Source organism: Artemia franciscana, chromosome 1 (assembly GCF_032884065.1).
Source record: "Artemia franciscana chromosome 1, ASM3288406v1, whole genome shotgun sequence".
Classification (NCBI taxonomy): Eukaryota; Metazoa; Arthropoda; class Branchiopoda; order Anostraca; family Artemiidae; genus Artemia; species Artemia franciscana.
In genome coordinates this window covers 45045684-45060202 of record NC_088863.1, presented here as the reverse complement: position 1 = coordinate 45060202, position 14519 = coordinate 45045684, and the positions used below count along the sequence as shown (strand labels likewise).

The 14519-nt window shown below is 37.8% G+C and overlaps 1 protein-coding gene across 1 annotated transcript in view; it reads right to left on the bottom strand.

The window, feature by feature from the left end:
• The window catches only part of LOC136030288 (uncharacterized), a 73025-nt gene that overhangs the window by 15466 nt on the left and 43040 nt on the right, over window positions 1-14519 (bottom strand). The window contains exon 4 of the mRNA XM_065709156.1: window positions 11248-11383. Within this exon, the coding sequence (XP_065565228.1) occupies window positions 11248-11383 (136 nt within the window). The remainder of the gene's footprint in view (window positions 1-11247; window positions 11384-14519) is intronic.

The following is a 14519-nucleotide window of genomic DNA, read 5'->3' as shown; positions in this document are numbered from 1 at the left end:
AGGAGCGACATTAAAACTAAGAACGAACAGAAATTACTCCGTATATGAAAGGGGCTATTCCCTCCTCAACGCCCCGCTCTTTATGCAAAAGTTTGTCTCTTTCTTTCAACTCTACTTTTTAAAACAGTAAAAACCTTTAGCGTAAAGAGCGGGCGTTGAAGAGGGAACAGTCCCTTTCGTTTACTTAGTAACTTCTTTTCGTTTTAAGTTTTAATGTCGCTCCTTACTTTCAGTTAAAAAAAACTTGTTTTTTTATTTAATTTCTGAACTTTTTTGAATTAATGCATGTTTTCATTTTGGCTCTCCGCATATAAATAATTAAAACAAAATTTGCATATTAATTCATTTTTTGGCTAAACGACTTTCTCATAGTTTTGATCGGACGATTTTAAGAAAAAAAGGAGTGGGAGAGGAGGCCTAGTTACCCTCCAAATTTTGGCTACTTAAAAGGCAACTAGAACTTATATAATTTTTTACTAACGTTTTTATTAGTAAAAATATACGTAACTTACGAATTAACTTGCGTAACGAACCTCTATTAGCAATCACCATCAACAAAGCACCGGGACACAAATGACGACCGGGACACAGGGAATATAAATGACGACCGGGACACTCAAAGAGAAATTACAGACTGGGACAGCGGGACACAAATGACGACCGCGACACTCAAAGAGAAATTACAGACTGGGACAGCGGGACACAAATGACGACCGGGACACAGGGAATATAAATGACGACCGCGACACTCAAAGAGAAATTACAGACTGGGACAGAGGGACACAAATGACTACCGGGACACAGGGAATATAAATGACGACCGGGACACAGGGACAAAATTACAACGGGGACGCCGGTGGGTACAGGGGGATATATAAATGACAACGGGGACACAGGGAATGTTCGATTAGCAATAACCATCAACAAAGCTCAAGGGCAATCATTAGAATAATGAGGTATAGATCCGAATACAGATTGTTTTTCCCATGGACAATTATATGTTGCATGTTCAAGAGTCGGTAAACCTGACAATCTATTTATATGCACAGACAATGGGACAGCCAAGAATGTTGTATATTCGCAAGCTTTCCGTACGACTTACGCGCGCGGGGGGGCTTGGGGGGGGCGCAAAGCGCCCCCACCAACTAGGTGTTGGGGTGGCGCGAAGTGCCACCCCAACAGTTAGTTCACTATATAAATTCATAGCTCATATATGACGTGCAACCGCAGGAAATCATAAAGGTGCTTAAGGGCACCTTTTCTAGCATTAGTTTCCTGTTTTGCCACAGCTTCGCGGGGATCTGGAATTTGATACTTATTCAAAAGAAACGAGTTTCTCTCGAATAGCGGTATGTGTATCAAAAACTTCAAATATCTACAAAACGCGGACCTAACTTTTAGTCTCTCTTTTTCTGTGAACCATTCCCAAAGCGGGGAAAGGTAAAGGACATGTGTAATGCCACTGATCTGTACATTTTCGCCAGAATTTGCGGATTGTAAGAATACTTCAGCGGGGCTAGTTTAGCATAGCTCACTCACAGGCTAGACACAAGGGTATCAAGGCAAAGAGTTCTTGTAGTTTTCTTATCTCGGCCGTACCGAAGACCTAAATATTTGAGCAAAGAAGACGGTGCAATATTAGCACCATCTACGGATACAGTTGGTGCTGGTGCCTCTTGTTTCACAGAGCTGAAAACCAGAAACTCAGTTTTCTGGCCATTAACTTGTAGACCAATAGCGCTATAGCCAGATACAAGCTCATCTAAATTATCCTGCAGTACTCTCAATGAGAAACTCAACATACGTAAATCATCAGCATAGCTTATTAAACTCAAATCACAAGTATCAAATCTTTGCCCGTCAGAAATTTGTTTTGTAACCTTAGAAGTCAACGTGTTAAATAATATTGGACTTAAGACGGAACCTTGTCGAAGTCCTCTCTTTAGTTTAACTGGCTCACCGAGTTTTTCAAGCCCAAGTTTCACTCTTATATAGCTATTAGAGTACCAAAATGATAACATAGCTACTATATGGGCATTCACACCGGCATCTAGCAAGGTGTGGAACACAGCAGACTGGATTACTGAAACAAATGCAGCGGAAATGTCAACACTACATATATGTACGGATAACTCAAGTGAATCAGCCTTGGCAAGAATACACTTTAGAAGTCTATGGACGAAAGCACAGCTGAGATGCTTTCGAAACCCAAACTGCCTGTAGTCTATCACACACTTCGATATAAATTCGCGAAGGACCAATTTTTCCAGCACCTTGCTCAATGTACTTGAGACAGTAATCGGCCTGTGGCCTCCACACTCATTTGCGTTTTTTCCTTTCTTCAGGATGTTTGTAACGACTCCGGTACAAACGATTTGGGGACGGTGGCACTATCTATACACATCTGAAAAAGTAGTTGCATATGCTGGATCAAAAGCGGTGAACCATTGCGCAGATGATTACTACTGACACCGTCAAGACCTGGAGCCCTGTTAACGTTTAACTGGCGAACAGCCCTCAAAACATCATTCACGGACATAAAGAAATAATTTCTCTTTTTCAGCAGTAAATCAAGACGCGATTTAAGCGATTCATCATATTTCTTTTCCATGGGAGTATCTTTAGACCCGAAGACCTTCGAATAATGTCTTAACCACTGTTCCTCAGGTATCATGGCACATGGCTTGGACTGCACTTTACTACTTTTGAATTTTTTCCAAATATTTTGTGGATAGCCTCTTCCGAAGCAGTTTCTGCTTCCTTCACTTTCAGCTCATCCACACATGCTTTGTATTCTCTTTTTGTTTTACGAAAGGGATTGAACCCAGTGCCAGTCCTTGGCTTTCCGGAGTCGCGCCACACAGAATACCACATCTTAGACTTCCTTTGGCATGCTTCACGTAAGGATGGTCACTCCATCCTCTTTTCCTTGTACATTTCCTAATCACTGCACTAGGTACGGCTGTAGACTCAGCAACTTTTTGCGCGTGAGTAATTTCAGCGCAGTATGTATTGAGTGCAATCTTGTCATCGCACCCAAAATTTCGTCACGCGTCGACTGGTACAGACTGAGGTTAATCTTTTTCCACTCGCGTCTTTCTGTATAATCTGGCCTTTTTGATTTCACATCGTGACTAAAAGGAACATTAAACTTAAGACCAAGATGATCACTTGCGGTATGCTCTGAATCCACATGTACAGGCGAGGGAATAGAAAAATTAGAAAAGACGTGATCAATATTACTTGTGCTTCCTGAATTATGAATGAACGTAAAGTTTTGATCTTTAATATATGGAGAACAGTCACTCGGAATACATGCCATAAGAACGTCCTGTAACTTTTCTTCCGAGAAGGGGTCACACTGGAAGTCACCGCAGACTAAAAAACGCGAGCTTCCCAGCCTACGGAATAGCCTTCCAATTCGCCCGCAAGCCTCGGCATACCGTTTTTCACTATGATCCGTGTTCATACTAGTTGGTAGGTATACATTGGTTAGCGTGAAAGCACTTGGGCCTGGGAACTCGACTGCTATATATAAATCGCACGACTCAAGTTTACGACAGTCTATACTTTCGTCAACGAATATTGCAAGTCCACCAGTAGGTCGGCCCCTGGCGCTAGTGCGCTTAGTCTCATGAATGTGCACGGCTTTATTAGGAACCGACTGAAAGAGCCCAAAGTTATCGGTAGTTAACAAGTGTTCTTGGACGCAAACAATATTATATGCGAGGTACAAGTTCTTGATGTAGTCCAATTTGGCAGCATAATGGCCGTAAACATTGCGGTAAAATATAGACAGTTCATTCATTTTCTTGTTTGAGGAGAAATTTTCTGCATTGCTCGTCGGACGGCTGGGCATTGTAGACCAAAGCTAGGGTGGCTATTATTAGTATCAGGGCACAAAGCGCATTTCCCTGTTTGACAGTCGCAAGTCTCTACTGTTCTCGTGGGGTCCAGCACATCTGGAGCATCGCATGCTATTGGTACAATCTTTAGCAAGATGATCAAATGACTGACACTTGAAGCATCGCTTGGGAATCTGTCTGAATAGGAGGACTTTGATGTGAGTATAATCAATGAATAACCCATATTTGACTGCTGCATTTCGGGAGTGAGCGTCACACTCCTATCAAACAGTTCGTTACCACGAACTGTTTGATAATTTATCTATTTGAAGTCATTAGATTTAATATTTATTTTTGTTAGAAAGTATCGATGGCTGCTCTATCTATCTATCTATCTATAAGTAAGTATAAAAGTAAGTTGTTTGTCTGTTAACTGACGTAATGTTTGTGTGTCGAATGACGTCATGTTTGTCAACTGACGTCATTATGAGGATTGAGCTGTATGTCGTCATGAAGTTGTTTGTCGACTGACGTCATGTTTGTCGACTGACGAAACTACAGACCGGGACACCGGGACACAAATGACCACCGGGACATCCATCTATACAAAAATAATATCTATATAAAAATAAGTTGTTTGTCTGTTGACTGACGTCATGTTTGTGTGTCGACTGACACTCAAAGTGTCAGACACTTGTGTGTCGACCGGGACACTCAAAGAGAAATTAGAGACTGGGACACCGGGACACAAATAACGACCGGGACACAGGGAATATAAATGATGACCGGGACACAGGGACACAACTACAACGGGGACTCCGGGGGGCAAAGGGGGGATATATAAATGACGACCGAGACACAAGGAATGTTCGATTAGCAATCACCATCAACAAAGCTCAAGGGCAATCATTATAATAATTAGGTATAGATCTGAATACGGATTGTTTTTCCCATGGAAAATTTTATGTTGCATGGTCAAGAGTCAGTAAACCTGACAATCTATTTATATGCACACACAATGGGACAGCGAAGAATGTTGTATATTCGCAAGTTTTAAAACATATATATATATATATATATATATATATATATATATATATATATATATATATATATATATATATATATATATATATATATATATATATATATATATATCCATATTCACAGGTGGGACACAGGGACATAACTACAATGGCGCGTAACTAATATGGCGCGAAAAAAAGCTAAAAAAAGAAAAAACCTAAAAAGAAAAAACTTTAAAAAAAGGAAAAAAATAAAAAAGGTAAAAAACAACAAGAAAAAAACACCGGGACACAAATTACGACCGGGACACAGGGAATATAAATGACGACAGGGACAGAGGGACACAACTACAACGGGGACGCCTGGGGGCAAAGTGCGATATATAAATGACGACGGGGACACAGGAATGTTTGATTAGGAATCACCATCAACAAAGCTCAAGGGCAATCATTAGAATAATGAGGTGTAGATCTGAATACGGATTGTTTTTCCCATGGACAATTATATATTGCATGTTCAAGAGTCGGTAAACCCGACATTCTATTTATATGCACAGACAATGGGACAGCGAAGAATGTTGTATATTCGCAAGTTTTTCGTAGTTAAAAACATATATCTATCTATCTATGTTCACAGGTGGGACACAGGGACACAACTACAATGGCGTGTAACTAATATAGCGCGTAACGACTTACGCGCGTGGGGCGGGGGGGGGGGGGTTGGGGGGGGTTGGGGGGGTCGTGAAGCGTCCCCACCAACTAGGTGCTGGGGTGGTTCGAAGTGTTACCCCTACAGCTAGTCTCATATAAGCATCCCCGAAGCCATAATTGTTCGACCTTATAACTGTTTTGAATAAAATGGCTTTTCAAAATTTTTATCAGCGTTAAGAAGGCATCAAAGAGGGCAATAGGAGTAAGGCCGGTTGCCCTCTAGTCACTCTTTAACACCTTCTCGAAATTCTTCTGAAAATTTTATCTTAAAACTTTTTGGAGATTCCGGATCTAACATGCCCCTTTTTCCAGTAACCAACCTTATATATGAACACCAGGCAGGTTTCTTAACTTACAGCCTTTGCCCCAGATGCTTTTGGGGGTTATTTCATCCCAGGGGGCATGTTTATTTCCCGTTTAGACTATTTTGAACAAGATGGCTATTTGAAATTTTTAACCGGATGTCTTTTCTGCAAGGACAGCTAGACAGGGCATGGTAAAAGGTTTATTGACCTACAAATACATTCCAACATCCCCCTCAATATGCCCTGAAAGTTGCAACTAAATGCCCTCAGCCGTTCTTAAGATATTACATATACGATTTTTGATAAACAGGATGCACATAGTGTATTTTGATTTAGTTTAACAGACCCCTCATTATCCCCTGAAGTTTCACCTCAATACTCTTAGTCTTTTTAAACACACCAAAAATCAAATATTCCCTTTTCCTATTTATAAATCCAGCATCTAAACAATAGGCAAATTGCATAATTTAAAATCTTTGATCCAGTGCAGTGGAGGACATGATATCCCCGGAATCATAGTTATTAGACCTTTTTAATATTGTGAACAAAATGGCTTTTCCAAAATCTTACCAGTGTTGAGGGAAGGGGGCATTTAACAAGGACAGGGTTGATCCCTCCGATCGCTCCTCAGTATCCTCCTCAAATTTTGATCATATTTATTTTGAGAAAAAGGGTGCGGGAAGGGGCACGGTTCCCCTCCGATCACTTTTTATTCTTCATAAGGGTAATAGAAATTTCAATATCCGATCGAATTAAACCTCCTCCAAAGTTCATACAATCACCCTTCCATATGAAATGTCTCTGGGGTCAAAAGACATAATACGCTGAAGCCTTATGGCTCTTTATTATAGGCAACGCTAAAAGCTTTGTTTCTGATAATGCTTATTAAACGATCACAGGATTAAGGCTGATGAGTAGTCACTTGAAAAGTTATGATTATTTGATGAGTTACGATTAATTCTCTTGAGCTTCTTTGGTAAAGATCCAATGTTCTCAACGAGTTTAATGGGCAACATTTTTGTTAACTTTTTGGAAGAAACCGGAGTCAAACGAGTGCAAACACAGAATCAATCGGTGACCAAAAATCGCTGAGTTAGCTGAGTGTGAAAGGACTTTTCAAACGAACTGTAGTAAGGAGCGAGCTGGCTCAATAGTAACCGAAACTCTAAAAATTAAATTTTCATACCAATAGACACATCAAAAGAATTGCATTTTAATGCTGATTTTAAATATATAAGTTTCATCAAGTTTAGTCTTACCCATCAAAAGTTACGAGCCTGAGAAAATTTGCCTCATTTTATAAAATGGGGAGAAACACCCCCTAAAAGTCATGCGATCTTAAACGAAAATCACACCATCAGATTCAGCGTATCAGAAAACTCTGTTGAAAAAATTTTAAGCCCCTATCTACAAAAATGTGGAATTTCGCATTTTTTGCCAGAAGACAAATCACGGATGCGTGTTTATTTGGGTTTTTTCCCCCAGGGATGGTCGTATCGACTCAGTGGTCCTAGAATCTCGCGAAAGGGCTCATTCTAACAGAACTTAAAAGTTTTAATGCCCTTTTTAAGTGACCAAAAAATTTAGCTCTTTACGCTAAAGTTTTTTACTGTTTTAAGAGAAACGGTCAAACTTTAGCGTAAAGAGCGGGGCGTTGAGGAGGAAAAGCCCCTTTCATATACGGAGTAATTTCTGTTTGTTTTAAGTTTTAATGTCGCTCCTTACTTTCATTTAAAAAATCTTTTTTTTTAATCAAATATAAAAGTCACGGTTAACGTAACATATCTGGTGAAAGCTGGTGAAAACTCTTTCCGGCTAAATTGCGTAAGCACAGAATATTATGAAACTGATTTGACAGATCGCCCAGAGCGGGAGATGTTTTAGTTATATGATGTTAAACGTTTAATGTGAAAATCATCTGTAATAGATTTTGTCTATGATGTCCTCTTGAGTTGTTGCTTTTGGTCGATAATGACCATATTAGATATTTTCGGAACTACATCTAATTGGTGGTTTCAGTCTTTCGCTATTTTAAAAGAAACACAAATTTTTCATATCGTAAGTCGCCAACGGTAAAAATTGAAAACAGTTATAACTTGGATTGCAGGCAAAAAGATGTAGTATTTACTGTAAAATTTTACGGAATCAGTACTATTAAGATAACATAGTATTAAAATAGCACTGTCAACATAAATTGTATATGGCTGATTAATTTTAAAAAAAAGTTTTTTTACGAAAGTAAAGAGCAAAGTTGAATTTTAAATCCAGCAAAAAAGCAATAATTACTAAATTACATAATACGCAGGATATATCTACAATTCTAGAAACAGACACTTGAGATTTTCCAATATCTACAGGATTCTAAACAAAAGTTATTTACTGGAAATAAAAACTCGAAAGAAATAAGATGAACTTTTAGGAGCAGGAAATTTGGTAAAACATTAAGTTTAGAATTTAATTGATATTGAAAATGTCATGAATCAGTTTCTCTAAGCTAGTTTTGTAGGTATCTCTTCTGCAATCTGTGAAGCAATAATTTTTGTACATTTTATGTGTCAACTTCGCTCTCCACTTCCGTAAAGAAGACTTTGCGGTACTTGTGTGTTATTCAGGACACACTCAATAAGTGAAGTCACATTCTTTCGTGAAACAAACTACGATGCAGGTACATTTTAATTAAATATTTTATATATAGAAGTGGTTAGGTTAGGTTAAGTTAGGTATTTGTTATAATGCCACCACCCCCCCTAATGTGCAAATATATAGTCCAAACTTTTGATAAAGCTAATAGTATAAGTATCGCGAGAGTATAAAGTCATGCTTTGTCCATTATATCTTCTATCACTATGCGTAGCAAACTAAATTGAGTTCTCTCTTTGTGGCTATGAAACCGGATTTTCGCTTCGTAGTTTGTTTCACCAAAGAACCTAACTTCACTTATTGAGTGTGTTCTGAATAATACACAAGTACCGACTTTGCTTTTTTAAATCAATCCTTGATCATTTGTACGTTTTTAAGCATGCACAATAGACCTTAAAGAAGGCGTGTTCTTTTTTTAAGTTCAGGCAAAGAGACTAAAGAAGTTAATATACGTTTTCACTAAAATATAAAGTAAACCATGGGTTTAAGTTCCTATACTCTTCAAACTTTTTTTCTTCATGGCAGCAATGTACAACTTTGCCAAAAAGCTGAAGAGTCTGAAGGTTATGTTGTCACCAATATCTTTTAGAACTTGCAGATAAGAAGTCCAATAAAATTACTGTTCATCGAAAATGTTAACTAAATATTCTATTTTTTCCAAAATTGCAATCTAACATATTATTTCTTTTTGTGGGCATACTTCGACGTTTTAAAAGTTTCCTGCCACAGAAGATTCTTCTTACACCTTATTATTCATTAATTTACCTATATATAGCTTATGGTTGCTTTATCTGGACTAGCAATTTTTTTTACAGATTATAAGCGAGTGCAGGTTCTTCAAAATAAAGCGATTATGATTATTGGTAAATATGTTAAAGAGGTCCATGAAACTAGTACTTGTTATAAATCACTCAATCTGTTAAATGTTGGACAAATAAGTTTTCAAGCTTCTGTAATTGTTTATCAGTGTATGAATGATCTAGTCCCTGCAATTTTTAAGAAGTTTTATTGTTTGGATACCAAGTGCGTGATTATGAAACGAGAAATAGAATTGAGTCAACAGGTACAGTTAGATCAGCATTTACGGTAAGATATATAGGTCTGCTTATTTGGAATAAGTTGCCAGTGAGTTTTAAGATGGCTGAACACCTGCTTTCATTAAAAAAAAAAAAATCATTTTTTATAGTGGGATGGCTGGGAAGGAGTCTGTGGAATGTGGTATAGGGCGATTTTTGGTGCTTTTTTGTGTTTTTTTGTTGGGGGAGGGGTTAAACAATGTGTTGTTTTTTTATATAAGAGAGATTGATTTGAAGTTTGAATTAATTATGGTTATGTTGTGATTTTTGATGGAATGTATAATTTTACTTGTTATTGCCGCAGGTCTATAAAACTGTAAAGTTTTCTTGGTACGGCAGCATTTTGTAAAAGATGTGTTTTAGTTTTGTATGAGACGAAAATAAATTTTGCTTTCTTTCTCTTTCTCTTAAGCAGAAAAACTGAAAAAGCAAGACACTAACAATAAATCAACAATTATTAATATGCACAATTAGCAAGAAATGGGGAGTATATGGGCCAGTGCCCCGCATTTTAACTTGTTTTGGCCTGCGCATGATTTGGGAAATTAATGATTTTAAACAAAAACAACTAGCTTTTTTTCAACTAAAAGTAAGGAGCAATGTCAAAACTTGAAATAAACAGAAGATATTTTGTATATGAGGGGAGATTTCCTCTCCTCAATCCCTCACTCTTTAAACTGAAGTTTGACTTTTTGTCCCAATTTTTTAGAACAACTATTGAAACCAAGGGCCATTGAACCAGAAAACGAAGATTGTTTAAAGCACTAAAAAACTTTATGATAAAGATTGAGAGGTTGATAAGGGGGAAACCCTCTAGATTGATTCCGACAGACTGTATTCAGCATGGTGCTTATTTGCAATTCTTGTAAAATTCTTACTCATAAATTTTTCATTCAAAGTGATAGGTCCCCAAGCTTGTGAGTAATTATGGTTACAGACGGTGGACCGGAATTTACTATATATGGATGACAACTTTTTTGAGTCTGTATATTCTTTAAAAAAACACCACTTATCTCCTTATTGGATTGCGATAAAATAAATTACTTTTCGTACTTATTGTAATATTCCACAAAAATTGATTATACTTTACACTAAAGTCGGGCATTTGCATTGTTATTAATAATTTTGAACTTTGTGACAGTCAAGCGTTATTGTGGTACAAGCATTTTAAATCTGTTACAAGATATAAAAATTACAATAATTAAAAATGCCTCCCCCCTACTAGATTGGATATAGTTTCATTTTCTTTTTATGTGTTTGACGAGAAAAATTGAAATGTAGAGCACTCTAGGCAGTTACGTTACACCACCAGTATGTATAAGACTTTTAAAGCCTTTTATTTTGTATTTTGTTGCTTTATGTCATTTTGAATAGTTTAATTTTCTTTTGCTATTTAACTATTTTTCATATTACTGTATAGGGGGTGAAAAAATTTCTCTTTGTTATTACTTGATTATATTTTTTTTCTCATTTTGAGGTATTTATTTCAAAACTTGTTTTTATGACAAGTAAACAAAAGGTTTTCTATTATTTTCTAATTTTACACGGCAGACGTTTTTTGACTCTTACTTTTCTCAAACTGGCTTTCAAGCGTTAGTCCCACACTGTTCTCGTGCTGTTAGTAAATAGGGCAAATGTTACTCACTGTGCTGGTCTGGGTTTCTTCCACATAATTTTTCTATACCATTTGGTTTCACTGAACCGCTTATGTGCAGATACTGATCAAGACAAAAACCTTGTCGGGGAAGAAGCATTCTCACATCGTAAAAGTCTATTCGCAGCTAAAAAAAGTATAAGCCAATATATTATAATATCATTTCAAATCATTTCATTATATTGCTTTGAACAAAAATACTGATCAAAAGGGGTGAGGGCTTTGACCAACATCACATCCACCAAATATTCAGACTTTTCTTCTGTAATTGCGTATATTCTGTGGACTATTTGAATAATTTTGGTGAGAGTCCAATGTTTCTGTGCATCCTTCGAAACCTACAAACTTCAAACTAAAGTTCCCCAATATTTATGAAACTAGATAAAAAGTAAGATCACAAACTAATTGGCCTTGAACAACTGATTACCACACTTTTGACTATTGTGATAAAAAAATGTATCTTAACTTATTTGTTCCCTTGTTGTTTATTTGCCATTCATATATAAATAATTCACGCTGGGGGCACCAATTTGGGGAAGTGCCAAGGTGGCAACTTCCTTCCCAAGACATTAAAAAATCTTCATGAATTTTTGTACTATAACGAAAAAATGATAAAAGATCTTGTCCCTAATTTGTCGCGAATGGGCGCCCTGTATAGTCAGTAAAAACTCGCAACAAAATTAATTTATTTTCAGTGACCTCCATGAAACAGATTCAACCAGTGGTAAAAGAATTAGAAAGAAGAGATCCATTTGAACCAATGTCCAATACGAACAAGTACTTTACAGTCACGTATCATAGTTTGGGAAACAATTTTTCTTTCCCCATTGTGACTGCAAAAAAGAAAAATGTACATAGAATGCACCCCCCCCCCTAAACAGTGTGTATATATCTAGTATAAACAAAAATGAGCTGTAGAATTTCTCAAGAAAATAAGAACTTCAAACAAGTTTTAGTTTGGCAATTACAATTTAACACGTAGTGATTTAAGCTTCAAATATTTGCATTATTCTGGGACAAATAACATATGTGTACTTAAAGTAATGTACCTAAATAATGTTATCCTTTTTTATGGCACTTGGTATTAACCAAGTGACATATAGCAGTCGCCAATTCTGTCGGTCTGTCGGTCTGTCTGTCTGTCGGTCTGTCGGTCCCGGTTTTGCTACTTTAGGCACTTCCAGGTAAGCTAGGACGATGAAATTTGGCAAGCGTATCAGGGACCGGACCAGATTAAATTAGAAATAGACGTTTTCCCGATTTGACCATCTGGGGGGGGAGTAGGGGCTGGCTAATTCGGAAAAAATAGAAAAACAGAAGTATTTTTAACTTATGAGCGGGTGATTGGATCTTAATGAAATTTGATGTTTGGAATGATATTGTGTCTCAGAGCTCTTATTTTAAATCCCGACTGGGTCTGATGACATTGGGGGGAGTTGGAGGGGGGAAACCTAAAATCTTGGAAAACACTTAGAGTAGAGGGATCGGGATGAAAATTGATGGGAAAAATAAGCGCAAGTCCCAGATACATGATTGACATAATCGGAACTGATTTGCTCTCTTTGGGGTAGTTGGGGGGGGGGAGTAATTCTTAAAAATTAGAAAAATGAGGTATTTTCAACTTACGAACGGGTGATCGGATCTCAATGAAATTTGATGTTTAGAATGATATCGTGTCTTAGAGCTCTTATTTTAAATCCCGACCGGATCTGGTGATGGGGGCGGGGAGTTGGGAGGGGGAAACCTAAAACTTGGAAAACACTTAGAGTGGAGGGATCGGGATGAAACATGGTGGGAAAAATAAACACAAGTCCTAGATAGATGATTGACATAAACAGAACGGATCCGCTCTCTTTTGGGTAGTTGGGGGGGGGGTATTTCTGAAAAAATAAAAAAAATGAGGTATTTTTAACTTACGAACGGGTGATCGGATCTCAATGAAATTTGATATTTAGAAGGATATCGTGGCTCAGAGCTCTTATTTTAAGCCCGACCGGATCTGGTGACATTGGGGGGGGAGTTGGGAGGGAGAAACCTAAAAATTGGAAAACACTTAGAGTGGAGGGATCGGGATGAAACTTGATGGAAAAAAAACACGAGTCCTAGATACATGATTGACATAACCAGAACGGATCCGCTCTCTTTGGGGTAGTGGGGGGGGGGTTAATTCTGAATAATTAGAAAAAATGTGTTTTTAACTTACGAATGGGTGATTGGATCTCCATGAAATTTGATTTTTAGAAGGATATCGTGTCTCAGAGCTCTTATTTTAAATCCTGGCCGGATCTGGTGACATTGGGGGAAGTTTGGGGTGGGGAGACCTAAAATGATGGGAAACGCTTAGATTGGAGGGATTGGGATGAAACTTGGTTGGAAAAATAAGCAGAAGTCTTGCATACGTGATTTACATAATTAGAACTGATCCGCTCAATTGCGGGGGGGGGGTAGTTCTGAAAAATAAGAAAAATGACGTATTTTTAACTTACGAAGGAGTGATCGGATCTTCATGAGACTTCATATTTAGAAGTACCTCGTAACTCCGATATCTTATTTTAAATCTCAACCGGATCAAGCGTAATTGGGGGGGGGGTAGTTGGGGGGACCGGAAATCTTAGAAAATACTTAAAGCGGTGAGATCATGATGAAACTGGATGGGAAGAATAGAAACCTGTCTAAGATACGTGACTGACATAACTGGACCGGATTTGCTCTCTTTGGTGGAATTGGGGGGGGGGGTAATTTTGAAAATTGAGGTATTTGTAACTTACGAAAGGGTGACCAGATCTTAATGAAATTTGATATTTAGAAGGATCTTGTGCTTTAAAGTTCTAATTTCAAATTCCGACCAGATCCTGTGACATTCGGGGGAGTTGGAGGGGGGAACCGGAATTCTTGGAAAACATGAAAATTGTAGTATTTATATCTTACGAATAGATGATTGGATCGTAATGAAATTTGATTTTTAGAAGAAATTCATGTCTCAGAGCTCTTATTTCAAATCCCGACCAGATCTTTTGACATTGTGGGGATTTGGAGGGGGAAATCTTGGAAAAACACTTGGAGTGTAGGAATCGGGACGAAGCTTGGTGGATAGAATAAACAAATGTCCTTGATACGTGATTGACAGAATCGTACTGCATTCGCTCTCTTTGGGGGAGTTGGGGGGAGGGGTTCAGTGATTTGGCGAGTTCGGTGCTTCTGGACGTGCTAGGGCGATGAAAATTGGTAGGCGTGTCAGGGAGCTGCACAATTTGACTTGTTAA